This window comes from Caretta caretta, chromosome 1 (genome assembly GCF_965140235.1).
Source record: "Caretta caretta isolate rCarCar2 chromosome 1, rCarCar1.hap1, whole genome shotgun sequence".
Taxonomy (NCBI): Eukaryota; Metazoa; Chordata; order Testudines; family Cheloniidae; genus Caretta; species Caretta caretta.
In genome coordinates this window covers 284,249,667-284,277,296 of record NC_134206.1, presented here as the reverse complement: position 1 = coordinate 284,277,296, position 27,630 = coordinate 284,249,667, and the positions used below count along the sequence as shown (strand labels likewise).

Here is a 27,630-nt window from a genome sequence, read left to right as displayed (position 1 = left end):
TGAGACCCCCACACCCAGACCCCTCTGCTGAGCCCCAACCACCTTCACCTGGACCTCCCCAACAAGCCTCTGTACATCCAGATCTGCCCCACACTGAGCTGCCTGTACCCAGATTGTCCCACACAGAATCCTCTCAGCCCATACCTGAATCCCCCCCACACTGAGCCCCTCCACCCTTGAATCCTGCCTGCCCGAGCCTGCCTGCCCCACACCTCGTGCACCTGGCGCAGATGGACAGGGTCCCAGGGTGTTTCTGGGGCAGGCCCAGGCCTTGGGCTGTGCCAGGGTCAGGTGCAGCCTCACTACTGAGTCTGTGTCCTAGGGATGCGAGGTGTGGGGGCTGCAGGGTGATCTCCCCCCTTTCTGCAGCCAGTGGCCTGTGCTCCTCACTGCCATGCTGGAGCTCCTGCATTTATTTATTGACAAATAAAACTTGCAGAATTTTAAAATATTGTGTCAGAATTTAATTTTTTAGCACAGAATGCCCTCACGAGTACTTGGAGCATTTTAATTAAAGTGCTACATCAACTGTATGCTGATGTAGCATTATAATTGTAGATTTGCCCTAAATTACTGTAACAACCAAGTAATAAGACTGTCAAGGTTTTGGGACATAGACCATGGATGAGATTTCTCACACTAGCCCTGTCCGCAACTACGCATTGCAAACATTTCAATGCACAACTATTATCCCCACAAAATATCCTGGAGCGGGGAGGAACACTGAGGAAATCACATCATAACCATTTGGCCTAGTGAAAATATTGACTGGGACTAGTCCTAGCTTTGTCACTGGCCTACTCGGTGACTGTGGGCAAGTCATTTCACCTCTGTGTCTCAGTTTCCCATCTGTAAAAAATGGAGATACTGATGTAAGTTCTTTGAGATCTACTGATGAAAAGCACTATATAAAGCTAGGCCTTTGATTATTACATAGCTACAGTACCTTATCAACTGCAAACCTAGGTAAAACTACAACTACCCAAAGGGCCACTAACAAACATTTTTTGGTTTAAAAAAAAACTAGGATATTAAGTGGCAAAAAAAAAAAAAAAAATCATGAACCCAGAGTTAAGGTTGCCTGGTGGTAGCTCAGGCCCTTCTAGAAGAAGTTCAGAAAAACTCAACTTCTGAAAAACAAGAAATACAGAGTTAAGGTAAACAATGCAACTTTAACTGTGCCCATATCAGAAACACTCCTGCACTGGGTACGGAGTGGGTGGGAGGGAAGGGACCACCTACTGACATGACTGGAACAATGCCCCATAATGCCCATAACACACACATACCTGCACTCTGCCTTGTCACTGTAATGAATAGATGTTACTTGCCCTTGCCCTACACTCAAACTCAGACTACTCCCCAGACAGAATACCATGCTTTAACAACCACTTCATATCCTTCCACAACCCATTGACACCTGCACATACCACCCAAACCCCATCGTTATATCCACCAGCTCCTCTCATATCCCATCTGATGGCAACACCCATGGCAAGAAGACCCTAGAGCTCTGCTACTGACACAACCAACCAAATTCTGTACTAAAGTGATGCAGAGTACAACCTCAAGGTACATGTGTATCTTTCCTTTGACAATATACATGGGGGAGCGGGGGATGGACACAGATCCAGTTCTCCTCATATCACAACTTATTCTTCCACCCTTCAATATAGCTATACTTAACAGTGAATTTAGATGTAGTCCATGCAGATAATTCCCAGGGGACTATTGTCAGCTCCAGGTGGCAGAGTTAAGGCTGTGCAAGCATTTACCTTAACTCTTATTTCCTGGCTTTCTGAAATTTATTTTGCTGAACTTGACATTCTGGAAGTGCATGAGCTATCAGCTGGGCAACCTTAACTCTGCATTAATGAAGTTTTATGCCATTTAATCATTCTAAAAGTTTTTTCTGATCATATTGTAACAAAGATATCAAGAAACAACGCAGCAACCATATTACAGGAACAGATCCATGCTTTTCAAAAAAAATAGCTCTAATTATTTCAGTAATAAATGCTACAAGACTGCAAGCAACCTCAAACAATTAAACTTAAACTTAAGTTAAGCTTAAATGTACCTCTGCAAGTCACTTTAACAGGTCAGCTCTACTTTAAGCTCTTTACCAAGCTTCCCACCTTCCCTTCCTCAAATTAAAAATACATAAAAGAACTCAGTTCCTGCTCTCTTCTAAAGGTCAGGTTCTCAGATATATTTGGCCCTGGCAGGTAATTTAGGACGTATTAATTATTTGTCTCAAAGCGAAGAGACTGAGTGTTGTGAACACTTCCACAGAGAACAAGATTATAAAAACAGACACTTAACTACTGAATGAGAACAAGTTGTACCTTTCTATATATCCTGTAGATGTTCCTACCAGACCATCAAGTCTTTCCTGAAGGGCTGCAAGAATCTGAGGATTTTGCATCATCTGCACAGTCAGCTGCCGAGCTAAGTAAAACCAAGAAGAGGAGAGGTTTTGCAAATGCATTATGCTAAATCTTGTAGCCAACCTGGAAATAAACTTATTTTAGTATCTTATTAAAAATGTTAGTGAAGATCCATCTTATGCTGATCATTTTGAAAGACAGCTGAGCATTTGGAAAATCTAAAAGTTGACCATTTTAGAAAAAGGAAGACAAAGCTCTGAGATTCTTATTTTATGAAAAGTTGACCCAGTCATTAGAAGTTCTTGCTGAAAACACAGGTTTACAAGGGGTCACCAAAAATGTTTGTCTTTAAAAAAGCATTTTTTGTCTAACATTTCAAATGAAATGATAAAAAGAAATGCAAGATACTGAGATTTGTACTTTTTGCTTTGGGCAGAGGCAGGGACTGTGCAATAAGTCAATATTCTTCCAAAAAAACAACAGTTTCTGTACAACTATCAAAACTCTAATTGGATTCAGTTAACTGCCCTACAAGTCTCTAATTTAGAGAAGATTTCACTGAAAAATACTAGTGAAAATAAGGCATAAGTGACTTAGTAAGCAGAAAAATTTAATGTGCAGTTGGAACAAGCGGTCATACCAGACCAGACCAGCGATTCATCTAATCGCATATTTTATAGCTTAAAAAATAAAATAAAAGTAACTTCGCCAGTGGAGACCCTTCTTCCTAACCTCCATCATACCTTGAATCAGGGAAGTTTATATCCTATACAATTTGTCTTGTCAAATGTAATTGTAAGTGTTCTCATTATCCATATTAATATTCATCTTTTAACTCTTACCAAGCTCTTGGCCTCAATGTCCTGTGGCAATGAATTCCACATATTTATTATTCCAAAATGCGCAAGATTTCCCTTTTACCTACCTACACCCCTCCTATTTTTGTGCTCTAAATTAAACAAAGTCTCAATCTTTTTAATCTCCCCCAGAAGTGAACACAATACTTCAGATGAGGTCGTACGATCTTTGCATGAAATTGCAAATTATTTTCTGTCCAATACTTAATGCATTCTAAAATTGTTCACTGTTTTGACTGCATTTATATATTGAGCAGAGATTTTCAGAGAGCTATGCACAACAGCAGTTCAGTCCCTTTCTTGAGTGATTGCAATTTAGATGCCAGTAACATGCAGAAGTAGTTCAAGTTACTTCTCCAAAGGGGATTACCCTGCATTTGTCAACGACTGGTTTGCCATTGAACTGTTCATTCAGACAACTTTCTTAGATCTTTCTAGTTCTTCCATCTTCTCTAGACTTAAAATATATGTAATTGAAACATATGCAATTTTATCACATTAATATATTAAACACCAGTTCTAGTACAGTATTTTAGGGCACTCAACTGACAGTCTTTTACCATGTTGAAAAGTGACCATTTATTCCTACTCTTAAAACTTTTTAATCCCTGAGAGAACTTCCAACTCTCATCCAAGACTACTTGGTTTCCTTAATAGTATTCAGTGAAAAACTTTCCAACAGGCTCTTGAAATTCCAAATAAATTATATCAAACAGGTCTCTTTTACACTCACTATTTTGTTTACATGGAAAGTCCAATAGGATGAGAAAAGCATAATTTTATTCTATTGTAGTTCTGCTGGCCAGTCCTTAGGATATATTCATCTGGGTATTTTAGAACTTCAACTATTTCAGCCAAGTTTGCCAAGTACTGAACTTCCCTGCAACATATGCTACCCCAGTCTTCAGCTATAATAGCTGATTTTTACTTTGAATTGTGTTTCATGCAAATGTGCTACTAACTAGATCATAGAATCATAGAATATCAGAGTTGGAAGGGATCTCAGGAGGTCACCTAGTCCAAACCCCTGCTCACAGCAGGACCAGTCCCCAATGTTTGCCCCAGATCCCTAAATGGCCCCCTCAAGGATTGAACTCACAACCCTGGGTTTAGCAGGCCAATGCTCAAACCACTGAGCTATCCCTCCCTCCCAATATAGATATAAATGGGTATGCTGGGTTTCTAATTTTTTTTTTTGGACCAATTTTAGGTATTTGTGGGTTTCTAATAATAGTGACTGAATCGTTTTGAAGCTGAATGGTTGTCTATGAAATTAAGATAAGTGAGCAGTAAAGTTCATTTGAAAGTACTGACAGAAGCACTGACTGGTCAATGACTGGTTCACAGGGGTAATGTTTCGTGAACTGCTGCTGTTCATGATTAAAAAAGAATAAGCAGACAAGCATGAAGTGAATGATCATTAAAAATCCCTTTGAATGAGCAATACTCTTCGGGTTTCAGAATTTAAAAAGCATTAAAAAAAAATCATGTTTTATCATCATTTGCATTCAGTTTAAATTGAGACGTGAAATCCCTTTAGCATTTCTTTCGATTTAAATATGTTACAGTGTTACCTTTACTGTTCGCATCCTCGCCAGTTTCTTCTTCTTCCACCTCTTCAACATCTTCCATATCCTGTTGGTCAAGTTCAGCCTGTTCTTTGCTAGTAGAAACATTCAATTCAAGAGTTGAGGGTTTGTTTTGTTTTTTTCTTTTAAGCTAAAGGACTTATTTACCAATACAACTTGTCCTGAAAAAACTGCAGTTACAGATACTGTATTAGTTCCCAGTGTGACAACTAAACTGATGTATTCTGTTTTGTGGTTAAGTATTTGATTTTTTTTTTTAAACGTTTGTAACTTCTTTCCACTGGTAAATTTGACCAAAATAGTAAAATTCAAATTAGAAACTTTCCACAACAACAATTTCACTTTTACTATCCTAATGAACAAATAATAAATTTAGTGGTTTGCATACAAGACTAGGAATCAAGAATCAGAGTTCTAATCCTATCCTGGGGAGAAATGCCCTCTGAACTTGGTCAAATCATTTAAACCTCTACCTCTGTCCCAGCATTTCTCCCTCTGTAAAACGAGACTAACGCCACAGCACTATTAAATCACTGAAACTGTTTTGTACCCAACGACATAAGTTTCACCCGTATCCTGTTTAAAGTAAGATTTTGCAACACTTTAAATCTACAATATCACTTTTGTAGTATGTTTAGTAACTGACAATATGTTTGGAGGAAGCAGACTGACAGAGCCCTACATTTTGGCTTAGAACCACTGACAAAAAGAGACAGGGAAAAGAAATGTAATGTTTAACATGACAGTGGAACAGGTGATGCTGCTAGTTTTAGTAATTTAGTACATTAGTTGAATTTTATTTTGTAGTTAACTAGAACATTGTTAGTTTACATTTTGCTTAATAGCTACTGCAGTTAAAATCCTAAGTGAGCACATAATAAAACGAACATGAATCCGTTTGCATATTTGCTCATTTTACACCAATCTAATATATACACCTTAAAGAGAAAAAGTTACTTAGAGATCACAGCAAGTACAGGATTAATAAATACACGGTGAGAGTTTTAGTCAAAGTCAATGTCCAAAAGAGTACACTTACTTGTCAATGTCTGCCATGTTCTCAGACCTCAGACAGCCTTAAAAAACCCCAAAAACGTTAGTGTTAGATTTTATGTACAGAGACTATGTACACCAAATACATATATTAAAAATGAAGTTTAGGAACTGCATAAGACATACTATCATAGTTTTCAAAGCTTATCAGTAGTTTACAAAATAGTTACTATGCTGACGTCACAGAAGTACCCATTTGTTAGGAGTGCACATTGCACGGATTCACAATAGACTGGCAGGGACTTCAAGTTACCAACTCCAGCTCCCTGTACTATGACAGGCCTTGTCTACACTAAGGCCTTTTCTACACTACGAAATTAGGTTGATTTTATAGAAATTGATTTTTAGAAACCGATTTTATACAGTTGATTGCGTATGTCCACACTAAGCGCATTAAGTCGGTGGAGTGCGTCCTCACTACTGTGGCTAGCATCAATTTACAGAGCGGTGCATTGTGGGTAGCTATCCCTCAGTTCCCGCAGTCTTTGCTGCCCATTGGAATTATGGGTTAAGCTCCCAATGCCTAATAGGGCAAAAACATTGTCGCAGGTGGTTTTGGGTACATGCCGAATCCCTCCCTCCCTCCTTCCGTGAAAGCAAAGGCAGACAATTGTTTCATGCCTTTTTTCCTGGGTTACCGGTGCAGACACCATACGACACACAGCAAGCATGGAGCCCACTCAGCTCACCGTCACCGTACGTCTCCTGGGTCCCGCTGGCAGATGCGGTACTGCATTGCTACACAGCAGCAGCTCCTTGCCTTCACGGCAGATGGTGCAGTAGGACTGATAGCCATCGTACACCTCCTGGGTGCTCCTGGCAGACCTCGGTGAGGTCAACCAGGGGCCCCTGGACAAACATGGCTATCCTCCTCTTAGAGCACTGAATGGGAGTCAGAAACTCCAGGTCATTCTCTTCTTTAAGTTTTGTCTCATGGAGATTCAATGCTGCTTGGAATATCATGCAAGCTGGAGGCTTCTGCCTCAGGCTGCTCTCCCAGCCGGCAGCACTGCACGGTTGCACCTACCCCAGCCTACCCCTTGCTCACATTGCTCATGAAGCCTGGGCAGTAGTAAGGAGCAGTCCAACTATATGCTGAGCAAGTGCAGAATGGTGGTAGAATGTGCCTTTGGACATTTAAAAGCTCGCTAGCACTGTTCGCCGACTAGGTCAGACCTCAGCACAACCAACATTCCCACTGTTATTGCTACTTCCTGTGTGCTCCATAATATCTGTGAGAGTAAGGGGGAGACATTTATGGCAGGGTGGGAAGTTGAGGCAAATCGCCTGGCGTCCGATTTTGAGCAGCCAGACACCAGGGCGATTAGAAGAGCACAGCTAGGCACGCTGCCATCAGAGAGGCTTTGAAAACTAGTTTCATGACTGGCCAGGCTACAGTGTGACAGTTGTGTGTGTTTCTCCTTGCTGCAAACTTGCCCCCTTTGTTTATTTTAATTTCCCGTAAACCAACCGCCATCCCCCTTCGAAATAAAGTAACTACTGTCTTGAAACCAGGCATTTTTATTTTTTTTAAAATTAATAGAGATAACGGACAAGGTAGCCCGGGTGGGGTGGGGGAGGAGGGAAGGACAAGGCCACATTGCTTATTGTAGCCACACTAAAAATCAAAGCTGTTTGAATGACAGCCTTCTGTTGCTTGGGCCATCCTCTGGAGTGGAGTGGCTGGGTGCCTGGAGCCTTCCCCCCTCCCCCGGCGTTCTTGGGCATCTGGGTGAGGTGGATTTGGAACATGGGGTGGAGGGTAGGCAGTTATACAGTGGATGCAGCGGGGGTCTGTGCTCGTTAGCTTTCCCGCAGCTCCAACAGACACTTCATCGTGTCAGTTTCCTCCCCCATTAGCCTCAGCATCGCGTCCTGCCTCCGCTCTTCGCACTCACTAATTCTTTCCTGGTCTCTGCCACTGAATGCCTCCATGCATTAAGCTGTACCCTATTAGTGCGGGAGGACTGTATCAGCTCAGAAAACATGTAACTGCGAGTACATTTTTTCCCGCCTTCTAATCTGCGATAACATCAGGGACAGAGATGATAGGGGGAGTGTAGAAACATTCTATGCTCTACGATTCTGGGGGGGACTGTATGGTCATCTGTGCTGCTGAGCTCGCTACACTGAACAAACAGGAAATGAAATTCAAAAACTTGTGGGGCTTTTCCTGTCTACCTGGCTAGTGGATCGGAGTTCAAAGTGCTGTCCAAGGCAGTCACAATGGAGCACTCTGGGATAGCTCCTGGAGGCCAATCCTGTCGATTTGCACCCGCACTACCCCAAATTCGACCCAGCAAGGTCGATTTTAGCACTACTCCCCTCGTCGGGGAGGGGTACAGAAGTCAATTTTAAGAGCTCTTTAGGTCAATGGAACAGGGTTGGTTGAGTGGACCCGGTCATTTTTAAATTGACCTAACACAGCTAAATTCAACCTAGCCCAAAGTGTAGACCAGGCCTAAGCCAAGATCACCCTTGACAGGTGTTTGTCCAACCTGTTCTTAACCTCCAGTGATGGGGATTTCCCTGCCTCCCTTGGAAGACTATTTTAGTCTTTCATTACCTTTTAGACAGTTTTTCCTAATATTAACCTAAATCTTCCTTGCTGCAGATTAAACCCATTGCTACTTTACATACTTTTAGTGGATATGGAGAATAACTGATCACCATCCTCTTTATAACAGCTCTACATATTTGAATACTACGATCAGGTCTCCCTTAAGTCTTGTTTTTTCAGAACTAGCCACGTCTCTTTAAAAAAAAAAAAAAAAAAAAGCAGCTTTTCCATGTGTCGGGTTGTCTCAACTTTTCATAATTTTTGTTGCTCTCATCTGGACTCTCTCCAGTTTGTCCATATCTCTCCGAATGTGTGGCACCCATAACTGGACACAGTAATCCAAGCTAAGGCCTCACCAGTGCCAAGAACAGGACAGTTACCTCCCATGTCTTACCTATGACACTTCTGTTAATATACCTTAGAATGACAGTCTTTTTTGCAGCTGTATCAATTGTTGACAAACTCAATTTGTGACCCACTATGATCCCCGATCCTTTTCGGCAGTACTACCACCAAGCCAGTTATTCCGCATTTTATAGTTGTGCATTGGATTTTTAAATTTTCAAGCGATCACTCTGCACTTGCCTTTACTGAATTTCATCTTGCTAAATTCAGACCAACGCAGCAATTTGTCAAGGTCATTTTGAATTCTAATCCTCTCCTCCGAAGTGCTTGCTGTAACCCCTCCCAACGTAGTGTTCTCAGCAAATTTTATATGCATGCTTGCCACTTCAAGTCGTCAATATTTTCATTAAATTCCACCAGACCCTGCAGGACCCCACTAGATACAACCTCCCAGTTCAACAGTAAACCATTAATAACTACTCTGAGTACAGTCTTTCAACCAGTTGTGCACCCACCTTATACTAATTTAATCTAGACCACCATTTCCCTAGCTTGTTTTTGAAAATGTCACGTGGGACTGTCAAATGCCTCACTTTACCCAAAAACAAAAACAAAACAAAACAAAAAAACCACACCCAAGACATCACATTAGGCCAGTAACCCTGTCAAATAAGGAAATTGGGTTGGTATGGTTTGTTCTTGACAACTTCCATGCTGGCTATTCCTTATAACCCTATTATTCTCCAGGCACTTACAAATTGATTAATATTTGTTACAGGTTATCTAAGTTAAATTGACTGGTCTATAACTCCCCAGGTCCTCTTTATTCACCTTTATAAAAGACAGATACTATGTTTTTCCTTCTCCAGTCTTCCAGAACCTCAACCATCCTGCAGAAGTTCTCAAAGATAATTGCTAACAGTTCTGAGACTGCTTCAGCTAAGTCCTTGAGCATTCTAGGGTGAATTATATCAGATCCTGCCAACTTGAACACATCTAACTCATCTAAATATTCTTCAATCTGTTCTCTCCCTATTTTGGTTTGCATTCCTTTCCCCTGGCGGTTAACTACCTCATCAGCATTAACCTTTTTAGTGTAGACTAAAGCAAATTAAGCATAACACCTCAGCCTTCTTGATGCCAGCAGTTATTAGATCTCCTTTCCCACTAAGTAGGAGACCTTCACTTTTCTTCATCTTTCTCTTGCTAATGTAAAGAATCTCTTATTGCCTTCTATGTCCCTTGCTAGGTGTAATTAACCTTCTGCCTGGGCCTTTCTAATTTTGTCCCTACATGCTTGGGTTATTCTTTTATACGCCTTGTAAGAATGTTTTTGTATATGAAAGATTATAAATGGTCTTGTGCTTTAGAATAAGTTATACTTTATGCCTTTACACTTGGTTAACCATGTATTCGATATGGAGTCTAAAATTCAAAATGGCGTGCCTGCCAAACAGCTCGACTCCATCTTTGTTTAACTTCTTGTTGAAGTTTTCGCACCCTTTCGGAACTCTAGCAGGAAAGGCAGCCAACAATCAGCACAGAACTGGTTCAAACAGGTTCCAGCAGGGAAACTGCCAGTTTTACCTCAGAACTTTGGCACACTTGTGCCTATATAAACTCTGAGCACCCGCTGCCTAGTTGCTGTCCATCCTAGCAGCAGCCACGGTACCGTTGTATTTGCATGGCTACGTGGACAAGAAGATCAAAAGACCAGCATCTGAAGACATCAGCATTAAGAACTGTGACTGTGCTTACCAATCTCTGAACTCCACATCATTTTCAGAGAAAGGTACAGAGGTCCTGTTGATCATTCACCCTTGGGTGATGGCAGAACCAGGCCTCTCTTAAGAAGCAGTCAAGACCCAAGGTCCATCAGTTGCCTGTGACAATAGTGTCGTACCATCTACTGCCTATCAACACCTAGAAATGGTGCAGTATCTGGAGTATTTTTGTTTTAGGTTTATTTGTTTATTGCCAAGGTGTCTGTTTGGTTGGACCTGGATTTTAAATCCAAATGGTCAAACCACATCTCACTATTTCTGTTTTAAATAAAAGCTATCATCTGTTTACTTTATTCTTCTCTCTTCTTTATTCATTTGCATCACGGGATAGGGAGGTACACTATCTTTCCCTTCTAACCCCCAGATGATAGATACTGGATAAGGTCCAAAATACTGCTAACTGGCTGCAAGGTATAGCTGGCCTACACTATCCTCACCAACATAGTTAACATTGCATTAGTCACTAAACTATGTTTCCACTCTTTGTATGATTCCTTTTTAATTTTCAGCAGGATGGATAAAAATCAAGGAATTTTTTTTTTTTAAATTAATCTGTTTTTGATTTAAATCAGATTTTTTGGTAGTTTTTTTATCAAAAAGCATTTTATCTATAGTTTTAATTAAGATACAGCTTTGAGCTATAATGTCTGATCATGGAATAGGGATGATAAATTCTAATTCTATAGTATGAAACAATATATTCATGTAATGTTTAAGAGAAGCTTTGTAAATGAGTTCCAATAGTTCATGGATTAGGGACCCAATTTTATGGGGTTCCAGGGGCTTCGGTATAGATTTAGGTTAATCTTTTTATCTACCCAATGGGACTCAGTGCTCAGTCTAGAAGATACCATTAGAGATCCTTAGTTTTGCAATTCTCCAACTGTGGATTTGCGTCTCCAGAGATAACAGCAAAAATGTTTTTAAATAAACATACAGAGAGGTGAGAAACAACAGACCTCAACCCTACTGTCCCTCTGCAAATTTGTGTACAGAGTCAATCCCTGACCTCTCTCTAAAAGTGCAAAGTTTCAAAAAGTTCAATGAATAGAAGATTGTTGGGGGTGGAAATAGATCTGGACAAGGAGAAGAAGTCTGGAGATAAATCTGAGAAGGGAGGGACAGGCAGTAGAAACAAAAGTGAAACTGTTTGAGCAGCACATTCCAGAAGTCTTAAGGTCTTTCTGAATGTAGCGTAGCCTTCATTGGATTTGAGATCTACCATACCATTTTATCACTAGAAGGGAAAACCTATAATGGCAGCAGGCCTTAAAAGAGACCCAGTCTGGGAATATTTTAATGAAGTTCCTCTACCTGTGGGTAAGATAGGCATGCATGCAAAATACGAACAGCATAACAAAGAAATGCAAGGCATAGTTGCTTGAATGAAACATCATGAGAAGTGTTCCTTCTATGGCGGAAGCTGCATTGAAGATGATGAAAGGAACATGTCTGAACATGCAGGTTGGTAAATGTTTTTATTTCATACTTCTTTCTTAAGGACTGCCTGTCTTTCTTCTGGACTATTTTTGAATTCTCATGTTTGAGCAAAAAATATAGTTGTTACTCTATGGTACTATCATTTTAGATGCAGTTGTGATTAAAAAAAAATAAATAGCTGAAATAGGCCAATTATCCTTTTACAATTTCACCTTTAAAGTAATACTGAGTGTCAGTGAATGCAACGAGTAATACTAAATGAGCAGTATGGTAATAATAATTAAATAACTGCATTGACTTATTTTGTGTAAGAGAATCCATCCTCAACATACAGGATTCTGAATACCATCCACCTGTTTGGTAGGCAGAGAATGGGGGGGGGGGGGGGGGCACGCATGGTGGGCTCCACGAGCTGCCCTTTTAACTGTAAATGAGACATGTGGCTTGCAATCCATGGTTTGGCCACCCCCATTCTATTCCCTACAGCAAGGTCAAAGATTTTAGTTTAAAAACAACAAAAACTTTTGTTACGATGATGAAATGGGCCGCCATGACTGTTCCAGTAAGACAAGGACAATATGTTCACTTTTAGGACAGGCATAAGAATCTAGTCAACTTGAGTTTACACTAATTTAGCCAACTACAAATATGAAAATTACGTGAACAAAGTTTTGGCCAAGTCATTAAACTCTAATATTAAAGTAGTCAGTAAAAAGACAACACTTTGTCCAAATGGTAGAGTTGAGGTTCATCGGAACCCCATATATTTCATCAAGTGTCCTACAACTTCCCACTGAATTGCATCCAATGAATGTGACCTCTGAAATATGTTCATTTTGAAATTAAAGCCAATTTAGAGGTTAGAAACGTATATTCTGTAACAGTAAATCTATGTTAAAAAACTAGGAACTCACTTTACTCTATGACTGATTGTGACCTCAGTTTCTCTTCAGCAATGGAAACTAACCTGCTGCAAGGTTACCATTCACTCAAGAATCAACATCTATCAAAACACACATGCGCACACTTCATTGTGTGTGGGAATAAAAAATGATATGCAAAACTAAAAAAAAAGGTTTATCTGGGTGGAAATAGAAGGGTACAAGTGTAAAGGTCCTGGAAAGACATTCTCCATAGGAGCAATTTACTTATGGGCAGTAGAAGGGTCATGGAGAAGAAACAAGAGCTGACAGATGAGGTAGAGGTAGGATAGATTACGGAACTGAATTAGGAAAGCCAACTCTGACATCAGGGGTGTTATTAATACTCAAAAGTTCATGAGGTATGCTGCTGCTTTGCTTTGGAGATAAGTAGTCACAGTTGCCCCTAACCTGACTTCACATGCAAGCAAGGCGGCTCAGTGGCCCCTTCCTCCAGTTGTGCAACTGCTGTTGCTTCAGAGTAACAGTTTTCTGCACTGAAGTGTATTTTGCCTGCAAACACATTCAATCCATAAATTCACAAGTCTGATTGGTTTTATTTTAAAGGAATCTAAAAATCAAGAAGATTTTAGAAAGAGGATATGATCTCAACATCAAATTTAATGAAACAATTGAGACAGTTTTCAATTACACTTGAAACACTGGTAAGTTTTGGTTTTGGTACTTTAATAGTGGCCGAAAAACATTTTTAACCAAAAACGGTATTGAAGTCATTAACATACATTTGACTAAATTAGTAGATTAAAATGTGAGTTCATGCTAAATGAGCACGATGCTAGAAATATTAAAGACTCACAGCAAAGAAAAATATGTTACATAACCAAAGTATGGAAGTGCCAAATGCAGCTCCATAGTTAAGGCTGAATTCTGTTTTGCATTTAAAGCATAGATTCACTCTGTATTATAAAAACATGGGATTATCCTCCAGAAGTTTATAGTTCTTATGCTTTGAGTACAGAAGGATGTGTTAGTTCTCAGCAAATTCAATTAATTAGTTTGAGTAAAAAACCTAAAAGTTGTGTCTCATTAAATAATATCTGCATCAGTCTTTTTCCTGAATCATCTTAAAAGGAGTACAGGCTTTATATTTTCCATATTATTAAAATCAGTGAAATCTTATGTATATAGTCTACAAACATAACTCATCAGATATAATCAAAATTATTAATTTTTTGTGTCTAATTGTTCTATTATATACACTTACAAAAAGAGTTAGGTCAGTAGCTCAGGTAATTAAAATAGGTCCACTGAGATCAGAGGACAGAACCAAACACCATCCTCTACAGCTAATCTGCATGTAACAACTCTATTTGTTGTAATGAGTTAGCAGTAAGACTGGAGATATGTCAAGAGTTTCAATGGCAGGTCAGAGATCAGTTGAGCTCCTTAAAGTCCATGGCCGTGTGCTAGCTTTGGACATCAGCATCTTAGCCCTGGTCTACACTACGGGTTTAGGTCGGATTTAGCCCTGCACCTGTACACACTACAAAGCCATTTTTTGCGACTTTAAGGGCTCTTAAACCCCGTTTCTGTACTCCCCCCCCCCCCCCCACGAGTAGATTAGAGCTGAAATCGAGCTTGCTGGGTCCAATTTGAGGTAGTGTGGACGCAATTCGACGGTACTGACCTCCGGGAGCTATCCCAGAGTGCTCCACTGTGACTGCTCTGGACAGCACTCTCAAATCATATGTACTGGCCAGATAGACAGGAAAAGCCCCGCAAACTTTTGAATTTCATTTCCTGTTTAGCCCGCTTGGTGAGCTGATCAGCACAGGCGACCATGCAGTCCCAGAATCGCAAAAGAGCTCCAGCATGGACCAAACGGGAGGTACTGGAGACGAATCCGTGTTATCAGAACTCCGTTCGAAAAGACAAAATGCCAAAATATTTGAAAAAAATCTCCAAGGGCATGAAGGACAGAGGCTGTAACAGGGACCTGCAGAAGGACAGCGTGAAACTTAAGGTGCTCAGGCAAGCCTACCAAAGAACCAGAGAGGCAAACAGCTGCTCTGGGTCAGAGCCCCAGACATGCTGCTTCTATGATGAGCTGCATGCAATTCTAGGGGGTGCCCCTACAACTACCCCAGCCCTGTGCGTGGACTCCGTCAATGGACTCTCCAAAACAGGGATGGAGATTTTGGGGACGGGGAAGATGAGGAGGCGGAGGAGGAGGAGGTTGAACACAGCAAGCAAGTGGAGAAACCGTTTTCCCCGACAGCCAGGAACTGTTTCTCACCCCGGAGACAATACCCTCCCAACCCACCGAAGGCAGGCTCCCGGACCTAGAAGGCGAAGAAGGGACCTCTGGTGAGTGTACCTTTGTAAATATAATACACGGTTTAAAAGCAAGCGCATTTAATGATTAATTTGCCCTGAAGATTTGGGATGCATTCACGGCCAGTACAGCTACTGGAAAAGTCTGTTAATGTGTATGGGGATGGAGCGGAAATCCTCCAGAGACATCTCAATGAAGCTCTCCTGGATGTACTCCCAAAGCCTTTGCAAAAGGTTTCTGGGGAGGGCAGCCTTATTCTGTCCTCCATGATAGGACACTTTACCACGGCAGGCCAGCAGCACGTAGTGTGGAATATTGCATAAGAAAACATGGCAGCGTATGGTCCTGCTGTTTGCTGGCACTCAAGCAACATCTGTTCTTTACCTTTCTGTGTTATCCTCAGGAGAGGGATATTTTGGTCACCTGGTTGAAATAGGGGAATTTCATTCAGGGGACATTCAGAGGTGGCCGTGCCTGCTGGGCTGTTTCCCTGTGGCTGAACAGAAGTCATCCCCGCTGTTAGCCACGCTATGTGGGGAGGGGTGAAGCGATCATCCCAGAGAATTGGGTGTGGGGGGGAAGGGAGGCTTAGTTTGATTTGTACTGCACGTTAACCCGAAAACTGTAGACCCTCCTTTTAAATGGCCAACCCATTTTAAAGGGCCAACCCAACGGTGCTTGGTATGCGAATGAGGGTGCTGCTGTTTGAAACCATTTCCACACGTTAGGAAGGTTAAAGAAGCCAAAAGACTGTGGCTTACCAGGTCTGCCTGCAAGCCGAATTCTGCTGCCCGCTGGCCCTACGTGCGTGATCTCTCACACCATACCGGCAGGCCCTCGATATAAGAGGCAAAATGCAACCTTGTAAAGAAAGCACACGTGCTATGTAATGTTAACAGCTTGGTTCACTGTGAAAGAGTTTACCCATTGCTCTCTAAAATGTCTCTTTTTAAAGACTAATCTCCTCCTGGTTGAGGTGCAGAAAAGGCAGCAGGAACACAGCCTGCCGCTGAAGCACCTGTGTAACCAACTGCCCTCCTCTTCAAATTCCATAGCCTCCTCACCCAGACTCCCAAGAAAGCGGTGGGGGGACCTTTGGGCATCCAACCACTCCACCTCAGAGGACTGCCCAAACAGAAAGCTGGCATTCAATAAGGTTTGAAGTGCAGTGTGACCATGTCCTTTCGTCCTCCCTTCCTCCCCCACTCCACCTGGTGTTTCCCTCCTCCCCCACCCCTCCCGGGCTACCTTGGCAGTTATCCCCCCATTTGTGTGTCGAATTAATAAAGAATGCATGAATGTGAAACAACAATGACTTTATTGCCTCTGCAAGCGGTGATCAAAGGGGGGGGGAGGGGAGGGCGGCTGGCTTACAGGGAAGTAGAGTGAACCAAGGGGGAGGGTTTTCATCAAGAAACAAACAGAACTTTCACACCATAGCCGGGCCAGTCATGAAACTGGTTTTCAAAGCCTCTCTGATGCACAGCGCACCCTGCTGTGCTCTTCTAACTGCCCTGGTGTCGGGCTGCGCATAATCAGCAGCCAGGCAATTTGCCTCAACCTCCCACCCCGCCATAAACGTCTCCCCCTTACTCTCACAGATATTGTGGAGAGCACAGCAAGCAGTAATAACAATGGGAATATTGGTTTTGCTGAGGTCTAACCGAGTAAGTTAACTGCGCCAGCGCGCTTTTAAACGTCCAAAGGCACATTCTACCACCATTCTGCACTTGCTCAGCCTATAGTTGAACAGCTCCTGACTACTGTCCAGGGTGCCTGTGTATGGCTTCATGAGCCAAGGCATTAAGGGGTAGGCTGGGTCCCCGAGGAGAACTATAGGCATTTCAGCATCCCCAACAGTTATTTTCTGGTCTGGGAAGTAAGTCCCTTGCTGCAGCCGTTCTCACAGACCAGAGTTCCTAAAGATGCAAGCGTCACGTACCTTTCCCGGCAATCCCTCGTTGATGTTGGTGAAACATCCCTTGTGATCCACCAGTGCTTGCAGCACCATTGAGAAGTACCCCTTTTGGTTTATGTACTGGCTGCCTTGGTGGTCAGGTCCCAAGGTAGGGATATGCGTTCCGACTATTGCCCCACCACAGTTAGGGAATCCCATTGCAGCAAAGCCATCCACTATGACCTGCACATTTCCCAGAGTCACTACCCTTGATAGCAGCAGCTCAGTGATCGCGTTGGCTACTTGCATCACAGCAGCCCCAACAGTAGATTTGCCCACTCCAAACTGATTCCCGATTGACTGGTAGCTGTCTGGCGTTGCAAGCTTCCAGAGGGCTATTGCCACTTGCTTGTGAACTGTGAGGGCAGCTCTCATCTTGGTATTCATGTGCTTCAGGGCAGGGGAAAGCAAGTCGCAATGTTCCATGAAAGTGCCCTTACGCATGCAAACGTTTCGGAGCCACTGGGAATCATCCCAGACCTGCAACACTATGCTGTCCCACCAGTCTGTGCTTGTTTCCCACACCTAGAATCGGCGTTCCACAGCATAAGCCTGCCCCAGTAACACCAGGGTGGCCAAATTTCCGGAGCCCGTACTTTGAGAGACGTCTGTATCCATGTCCTCATCACTCTCCTTACTGCGCTGCTGTCGCCTACTCGCCTGTTTTTGCAGGTTCTCATTCTGCATATACTGCACGTGGTGTTTAGAGCTGTCTCAACTGCCACAGTGATCTGCGCGGGCTCCATGCTTGCCGTGATATGGCACAAGCAGGAGAACAGAGTGGGAGCGGAACCGGCTGGTGGATGACGATTGTTGGCCGTTGCCTTCATGGAGCGAGAGGAGGGGAAAGCAAGGGGCAGGCTGGCAACAGACGGTGCTGCTGGCTGGGAGAGCAGCCTGAGGCAGAATGGCCCCCTCAAGGATTGAACTCACAACCCTGGGTTTAGCAGGCCAATGCTCAAACCACTGAGTTATCCCGCTGCCAAATAGTAATAAGCTTTAAAAATATAAAGCTGCAAAACACTGGGTAGCTAATGGGTTTTAGCAACTATGGTTATGAATGAGGTTACAGAGGATTCAAAACCCCATTATGGCTGGCTCCTCAGATATTTTTGCTCACATCCCCATGCACCAGTGCTTAAGGATTTTGTTTGTGAATTAGGGCTTTTTATTGCCATTTGTTAGATCAGTGAGTGGGAAATGTTATTTGGGGCATGAAAACAGAAGCTAATAGAAGCAACATAGGGTGGGAGAGGGAAAATCTGTAAAAGTGTTGGAATCTTTCCCAAGTCTTCAATTATATGCCACACTTAGTTTGTTATACTAGAACGGTTTTTCATAGCGGAAGGTTGTGTGCCATAATCACCTCAGAATCTCTTAAAATTTTAAGCAAATGAGCCATACTCTGTAATAAAGCTGGAACATGGCCATCATTAGTAGATTAGTGGTGTGCTTTTTACTCTGCCATGGACCTCGTCACTTGACATTTACAATTAATATGTGCATGCTTTTGTTGTGGTTTATTGCTATAGTGGCTTTTCCAGGCTGCAGTAACTGTAACTTACAAAAGTTCAAGACTGCTGCTGGCTACCCTCTCTGATTCTACAAACAGTGAATTGGTTGCTGAAAAAAGGAAAGGTTTCTTTTTAAAAATCAGGTTTAAAAGACTAGTTTCCATGGGAACAGGAATGAACTGCAGCCAGCAGTAGAGGAGTTAGCTACTCAGTGGCTTCAGGCTTGGAGCTGTCGAGTTTTCTGCCTTTCTGCCTAGGTTTCAAAAGACTTCTTCGAAGAACTTAATTTTGAAGCACTTTTCAACATTTTAAGAGACTTTTAAAAAGCTTTATTCAGGTACAGCTGTTAAAAATATGCTTACTATAAGAGAGCGGAAGAAAATCCACCTTCATGTTGCACAATGCTCCAAAGCAGTGGTGGGCCGCATCTGGCCCGTCAGGGTAATCCACTGGCAGGCCGCAAGATTGGTCGATGTAAATGACCTTCCGCAGGCACTGCTGCCTGCAGCTCCCAGTGGTTGCGGTTTGCCATTCCTGGCCGACGGGAGCTGTGGGAAACGGCGGCCAGCCCATGCTGCTTCCCGCAGCTCCCATTGGCCGGGAACAGCAAACCGCGTCCATGCCTGCGGACAGTCGATGTAAACAAACTGTCTCATGGCCCACCAGCGGATTACCCTGATAGGCCACATGCAGGCCATACCCCTGCTCCATAGGCTTGCAGATATGAGATATCTGTGTAATTGTCAACCTTTGTCACATTTGATTGTAAGTGACCTCAACAGCCAGCTGACATTATCCTTTCCTTCAGCTGGTTTTGAAATGGGTATGAACTGATCTTGTCAGATAAACTATTAAACTGACCCCAGCTGCCCTAAATTGTTTTGCCAAATTGCTCCACTGTGCGTATCCCTTTCTGGCATCTCTGCCAACTCCCAGATAACTCCTCTGCAGAATTGGGCATGGAGAATAAACAATACATTGAAGTCTTTGGATGAATATTTGATAGTTTGGGTTATTTTTTCCAATACATGATGTAACTAGCCCTCACAACATCCCTTCATGATCAGCATTATTGCCTTTTTATTGATGGTGAAATGGAGAAACTGAGGCAGTCTGTTAAAACTGGAATTAGCGTTTAAATCCCTGATTCTTAGTTCTAGTTTTAGACCACTAGATTATACGATACTTCTCTATTAATATAGAATTAAAGCTTGTTCAGTATAGCGAGTATTGAGAGCATGTGGCCTGTATTCTAGGTCCCTACATTCTAATTACCCCACTTTTAGAACCAGTTCAGAGAGTCTGAATCAGTAATAGAATAAAGGGGTAGAATTAATTGTCTGTCATAGTTTTAAACTAATTCTGTAGTACATTTCCTTACTCACTTGACCAGAGTCTGGGATCCTATTCTATCTTCCCAGCAAGGGTAAATTACAAGCACTCAGGGCAGGTCTACACTTAAAATGCTGCATCACCATAGCTGCAGCACATAAGTGAAAACATTCCTGTGCTGACAGGAGAGCACCTATCATCAGCATAGTTTATCCACCTCTGCAGGAAGTGGTAGCTATGTCTGTGGGAGAAAGTCGCCTCCCGACATAGTGTTGTCTACACAGGACTATGTCGTATAACTACGTTGCTCAACGGTGTGGATTGTTCACACCCCTGAGTGACGTAGTTACACTGATGTAAAGTATCATACAGACCTAGCCTCAGAATGCTACAAACTAGCAGAGGGGTTGTTGAGCGCTTGTTGACGGAATTGTTTATTATCTGATGGAAACTTGCAAGAGAAGCTTTTTTTATGTAGAAAAAAATCAAACCCTTTTGTTAGAACCAGCCCAGGAGTTGCCCAGAAGACTTCTGTACAAGCCCATGTAGATATTTGTCCTTTATTAATCTGAGCAGTTCTTGTTTATCCTTGATAGTAGGAGCGAAATTGAAGCTCCATGAGTTCTTAAATGGTAGTTTGCTTGTAGATAATTTGAGAGTTGAAGTCTAAGGAAAGTTACTGCTGTCTTAGGGTATGTCTTCACTTGCAACATTAAAGTGCTGCCGCATGGTGTAGTCGCAGCACCAGCATTAGGAGAGAGCTCTGAAGTTCCCACTTTTAATGTGATACCTGCTGGGTGAATGGGCAACACAATGGCAGGTGAAATTCAAATGTTCTGAACTGTTCACACACTTGAACGAGCTCTAAATAGCGCTGGCCAGGAAAAAAAAAATTTGTCGAGAAAAATTCACATCTGAAAGATTTCCTTCTTTTTTTGTGGGGGGAGAGAGGTGGTGTGTCCTGAACTGGGACAAACCACCAAAAACATGAAAAAGTTCACAGGAAGGGTTTAAGAAAAAAAATATGGCTTGAGAGAACCAAAACAGAATTTTTCAGCTTCCTGGTGCCCCCTAGAATGCTTGGGCAATTCTAATAAATGATGCTGCTGCAAAGTTTCTAGTCTATCATAAAATTCAGGAATATTTCTGCAAATTTAAGGTCCAGCCTGCTGGGGAATACATGAGGCCTAAGCTGTACAATTACATGCCTCCTCTGCACTGAATTTTATTGCATCTACAAAATCTGCTAAACGCATAAGAAATCTTCAACAGGCTGCCCACATTGTGTTTTTAAATCCAATTAAGTCAATCAGGAGCTAAAATGGAGACGTCTTCAAGCACCTTCTGTAAAATCTTCCATACATATGTTGATTGGATTACATGTAAAAAAGCATTTGTATATAAAAGCTAAAACCTAGATGTGGTTTAGGTGGAAATGAGTGTTAGTTCATTAACCTTATGCTTCTGCAGGCCAGGGTCAGTTAGTGGCATTAACAATTTATTTTTAGTTAACTAACTTTAGTTATACACAACTTTTGAGTGCAAAGAATCCCAAAGCAATTTGCAAACAAACTGATCTACATGTACTAACAGCTGTTGTAAGATACTGCAGAGCAAATCTACAGTTTAGGACAGATGGAATGTAGTTAGAATGCAGTTACCCAAACTAGGAAGTGACCAGACAACAAGTTCAACATCCTACTCTCGAAAGTCATGGGCTCTAACCACAAGCAATTAGGAACCAGCTTTCACACTTCATCTGGTGGCACCTTCTTAAACCCTAGTGACAGGCTGAAGTATTGGTTCAATATTAATTTAGAGTCAAGTATGCCACCCATTTTGTGGATTAATCGGATTTTGTACATGCTCACAGAATAATGGATGACAATATTTAAAATACAACAAATGTTACCACTTTCTGCAGCATCCAGCTGTTTCTTAAGTTCCCCATACAAGTATTGACCAGGCCTAAACCAGTTTAGTTTGAAATAGAACATGTGCACAGCCCAAAGCCGTATGACTGCAGACCACAAAATCAGTTGGTGTTCAAACACTGTACCAGTAGAGACACCTAAATGTTTTGAAACATCTGCTGGACCTTAATTGACATTCCCTGAGCGATGAACCATACATGGAAGCCGTGTCTTGCATCCCTTGGGATAATGCCAAAAAAAAAAAAAAAAAAAACCAACACACTCAACCGCTCCAAAAATTGTTTTTATTACTTTAACAGCTACACCTCTACCCCAATATAACACGGTCGTCGGGAACCAAAAAATCTTACCGCGTTATAAGTGAAACCACGCTAGATCGGGGTAGAGGGATTAGAGTGTACAAAGAAATAATGTGCTTTGAAATTTTACTAGGAAAGATATTTTTATCCCTTTAGGATAAAAATGTTTGTAAGCTTGCAAACTAAATCATTTTTGTTAATGGGGCAGAGGGTTTCGGGCGGGGCGCAGGAGGGACGGAGGAGCTGAGCGAAGCGGTGGCAGCAAAACCACCCAGCCTGGCAGAGCACGCAGCACCCTCTGGCCGGTGCGCAGGAGGGAGGCAGGAGCTGAGCGAAGCGGCGGCAAAACCGCCCAGCCCGGTGGAGCACACAGCACCCCCAGCCAGGGCGCGGAGCCGGGGCTACAACACGGACCCACTCCCTCCGGCCGCAGGCACTCGGGCTGGGGCATGAACTTCCAGCCATGAGCCACTCCCTGGGTTGCCGCAGACTGGCCGAGCCCCGCCGCAGCCCCATCTGAACCAACCCATTCCCCTTCCCCCCATGGCCCCATTATCCAACCCCTCGGTCCCGGCCTGGCACCCTTAACATGCCCCTCACAGCAGCATGTGGGAGCCAGACACACTGATGCGCTAGTCTGCCGAAGCACGCAGCCCCGCCCCCCAGAACCCTGCTTTACCTCGTTATATCCAAATTTGCATTATATCAGGGTAGAGGTGTACTTAGTTTCTGACATTTCTCTGATAATGAATACGTTTATTTCATGTGGTTACTTTGTATTTTGAAAGTTCAGATAATGGACAACTTTTTACCATGTCACTGACTTGCAGAAATTCAATTTAATAGAATATGGTGACATTCTCAGGAATGCAGTCTCCGCCTAGAATAACCAAGTCTCATATCAAGAAAGAAGTGCTGCAGGGAAGCTTTGCAACATACCTGTACAATGCCTAGCTCCGCTGAATGTCATCAGTTCACATAAGAGAACATCTTCACAAGTTTGTGTGAATGACAGATTAAAACAATAAATTTTCTAAATTTATAATTTACAAGTCTATAATTTCATTTTAAGTTCAGTAGAATTCTGATAAGAGCTTGAAAAGTTTACCAGACACAAAATACACACACAGGGCAAGGCCCTGGTAAGAAACCTAGCATCCAAAGCTGCTAAGAATAGTGCTTCCATACACTTTCCAGAACCTCTAAACTGCTCTCAAGGGAAGAATCTTCACTTCTCTCTCCCTCCGGAGCTTCATGCCTGATGTGAGGAGGAGCAGAATTCTCTGGTACCCTTCCGCCACTACTCCAGTCTCCTGGTCTTTTGATTCCTCTTCCCCTGTGAGTATCTCAGTGTCTACCTCTGCTGCTGCTGGTGGTAACTTTTCCCAAGGAACTACAGCATGCTGTACAAAAGTCTTCCACCAAGTTCCAAACAGCAGCAAGGAATCTAACAAATCTTATGAACTGCACTTTGCTACTGCTGCAGAGGCACTGAATGTCTGGCTACAGACTAAGGAAAACATCAGCATATTGATTACCCTCTGTTCACTTTTGGAGAGTTATTTTATCAACCAAATAGAGACGGAATTTTTTTTTTATTAAGCTGAATTTCTATAGAAATTCCTGTTGTAAGTGCATTCCCTGGCTTCTTGGAGTAAGTGGATTTTTTGAAGTCTAAATTCTGATATCACCAGTAATATTATGCAACCGGTAACAGTATAAAAACAACCCATCAACACTGCTTGAAACTTGCTCCAGGGGGTGGAGATTACTAATACGTCAAGTTTCCTTTCTGACAAGGGAAGCTACCTCTCATCATCACTTACAGCCACTAATGGTACTTTAAACGCGACCTTTACATGGAATTGTGAGTAAGCGCCAAGAACGAAGCCCAGAGCGGACTAGCAGGCTGCGCTCAACTCACTAGATACCATGCATCGGGGGAGGCTAGGAACTGAGCGGACAGAGCTCTTCGACAAGGCAGGGAGCGCAAGCGATCCACCGCCAGGCTCTAAATCGCTGGGTCCCCCTGTCAGTAACAAGTTGCGCAGCACATTAGCTTCGACGCTCCCCGGGGAGAGAGCAAGGAGCCATAGCTAGCACCAGGCGGCCTTCACTACCCTCCCCAGAGGCATCGCCTGCCCCACGCCAACAACCTCCCCCCGCCACAGACACACACCCCACACACAGCCGCCCCCCCCCCGGCCAATCCACCTCAGCACAGCCTCCCCTGCTCACCCCGACTCTCCCCCCCACCCCACACACGCACATCAGCATCGGGCGGGGCAGCGCCCCGGGGAAGGTCGGAGGCAGCCCCGTCCCCACGTGCTACTTACTACCAGGCAGACCGACCTCTCCCCACCCCGCGCCAGGCCCAGGGCAGCGCGGCCTAGTGCGACCCCAGCGGCCATGGCGGCCCCGGAGCAGGCGACCAACCGGCGCTGCTCCCCGGGGCGAAGCAGAAAGGCCCCGCGGGAGGGGAGGGCCCCCGCGCCGCGCAGACACCGGGACAACCGACTCCGTCCGGCCCGGCCCAGTCCCAGCCGCATCCGGTCCCGGCCCACCCCTGCCCGGCGACCCCGGAACAGGGGCCCGGCCCGGCCAGGCTGAGGGGCGCCTCCCCCGAGAGCTGAGCGGACCCCCACCCGCCCAGAGCCGGGCGCCGTGATTCCGCAACGGCCCCCGCCAGCCGCTCCCCCCTCCTCAGTACCTGCGCCGAACCGGGGCTCGCAGTGACTCAGGAGCGAGGAGGAGGTGCCGCGCGACTGGCGGTAAAAAGACCCGAGCTCCCGCCGCTCGCGCTCATATAGAAATAACGTCACCACGTAACCCCCCCCTCCCCTCCCCGCGCGCCCCTGTCCCCAGGCAACGCGCGCGCGCCGGGGTGAGCGCCTAGGCGGGAGCTGTCCGGCATCAGCCCCGCCCCCCATGGGCCGGACAACAAGGCGCGCGGGTCTTCTCCTGGCCAGCCACAGCAGCACACACACTGCATGCATCCGATGAGTGTGTTCATGTCACACGCACTCATCGGATGCATGCAGTGTGTGTGCTGGTGTGGCTGGCCAGGAGAAGAGACATCCCCCAGGCCCCGTCTGAGATCTTACACACACACGGCATGCATCCGATGAAGTGAGCTGTAGCTCACGAAAGCTTACGCTCAAATACATTTGTTAGTCTCTAAGGTGCCACAAGTCCTCCTTTTCTTTTTGCGGATACAGACTAACAGGGCTGCTACTCTGAAACCTACCGAATACAGTCCCAAGGGCCACGTGTGATCCCTCACACACACTGTGAACACTCACAGCCATCATCAGCTCCTAACTGTGATCTCACAAACCCAGCATGAACACACACAGCTACCCCACCAAACCCCAAGTGTGATCATACATGTGTGCACACCTCCTACAGCCAAAGCCCGAGTGTAAAACACACACATCCCCCGCAGGCTGAAACATGACACCTGCACTCCCCAGGCCAAAACACAACATACACACACCCCAGGGCCTGAAGGGTGACACACACAAACACATCCAAACCTCTCCCCCTTATGGCAAAACGTAACACTTGCACCCTAAGCTCTCAGGCAGGGACTCGTCTCTTCTCCTGGCCAGCCACACCAGGTCCACTTCACCAGACTACTAGAACTGACAGACCCATACCAAATTAGGCTAGTTGTTGTTATGGATGCTTAAATGAGTTTCAGTGCCATGGTACTCCATGGAAATCTTTAAATAAATTGTATTGCTCTTCCTGCATGCACTGTTCATGCAGGCTGTTCATTTAAGCCACCATAGCAGCACTCTGTACCAAAACAGACCAAACTCACCTGCAACAAAGTATGGAAATCATATTCACATAGGCTACGCTCCCAGAAAAACAACTCAGGGATACTATTTATTTTACTTAATATTTATGCAATGCTATAATTTTGCAAGGCATTTTACAGAAATAAAAAATGTCCATGCCCTAAAAATTTTGCAATCCAAATGAGGTTATTTAACAGTGGAAATGATAATAACAGAGAAGGACAGAGGAAGGAGCAGGAGGGATCGTGTACCAACTGAGATACAATCTGTATTATGTATGAATTTTGAAAAAACAGATGAAATGTGAGAATCAGGCCAGGTCTACACTTTAAAATTTAGGTCGACATAGCTACATGTAAAAAAGTTCACGCCCTTGATTGACATAGTTAAGCCAACCTAACGCCCGATGTAGTTGCCACTTGTTCAACGGAAGAATTTTTTCATTGACTAGCTACCGCCTCTTGAAGAGGTGGATTAACTACAGCAATGGAAAAACCCCTTCCTACTCTATGTCACTACAATGATATAGCTGCAGTGCTCCCACTGTGTCGCCATAGCATAGCTATACTTTTAATTGAAACAAGTAATTTAATCAATATTTATTCTGCAACATCAATTATATTTTATTGTAAACATGTTAATTTTATTCAAGCAGCTAAAATGGCACCGCAGCTATGTAATCTGCAGACATACTGGCTTATGTTACCTTGCTCTGGTGATTTTCTAACATTCAAACAGCCAGTTCATTTCTTCCTCATGAAACTTTCCATCCCACAACTGGTCCAAGCGTCTGTGAAGCTTGCAGTAGCAGATGATCTACTAATTACAGGATCTCCTCAGTGGCCGGGGAGAAATCCTTGTTCACATTAATTAGGTAGCACTAGGAACCCTGCTACCAACTAAATATTTGGAATGCAATCCTCAAGTGCACTTAAGTTTGCCAATTTTGGTTGGATGTATTCTTGGAAGTTTCACCACACAAAATAAATTTTAATTAAAGATTAATCTTTAATTCTTGGAGAATCCAGGACAATCCTGGACGGTTGGCAACCCTAAATGCACTGGAGCAGCCCTGGGAATACGTGGGAAGCAAAGGTGGCTCCTATAAGTCACCTTTCTGCTCGCACTCCAAATCTATGGCCAGCCAGGTGCAGGTCTGACCCTTAGAATGATTTAGAGCAGCCTCACGGATGCTTGGAAGAGATGCTAGACCAGCCAAGAATTCCTCTATGGCAGCAGAATCTTCAGCTGTCAGTATAAGCCGTTTTTGTGCAGCCAGGGAAGTGCAAAGTTGCCTTAATATGGGTCTGAATATGGCCATCTGGTGGTTGCACAGTTTCAGTCCTAGGGTCTGATTATGTGAGGAGCTGAGCACCTCTTAAAACTTTTGTATATAGACAAGCCCTTAGTGCTACCTTCTCATATGGACACCCTTAAATTAGTGCATTATTCTTGTTTAATTTAAGTTGATTCTTTCCCTCAATCTAAACCATTTTAGTTAAATTGGTGCAATTTTTGGATGTGTACAAGGCCCAAGTTACAAATTCACTAATG

General features: G+C 43.6%; 1 protein-coding gene across 2 annotated transcripts in view; it reads right to left on the bottom strand.

The window, feature by feature from the left end:
* Positions 1-25,101, bottom strand: part of NAP1L1 (nucleosome assembly protein 1 like 1) — a 49,771-nt gene extending 24,670 nt beyond the window's left edge. For both annotated transcript variants that reach the window (XM_048835723.2, XM_075124351.1), the window contains exons 1-4: positions 24,981-25,101; positions 5,876-5,912; positions 4,822-4,910; positions 2,349-2,451 (exon numbers count right to left, since the gene is read on the bottom strand). In XM_048835723.2, the coding sequence (XP_048691680.1) occupies positions 2,349-2,451; positions 4,822-4,910; positions 5,876-5,892 (209 nt within the window). In that variant the 5' untranslated portion in view covers positions 5,893-5,912; positions 24,981-25,101. The remainder of the gene's footprint in view (positions 1-2,348; positions 2,452-4,821; positions 4,911-5,875; positions 5,913-24,980) is intronic.
* Between the last annotated feature and the right edge of the window lie 2,529 nt (positions 25,102-27,630).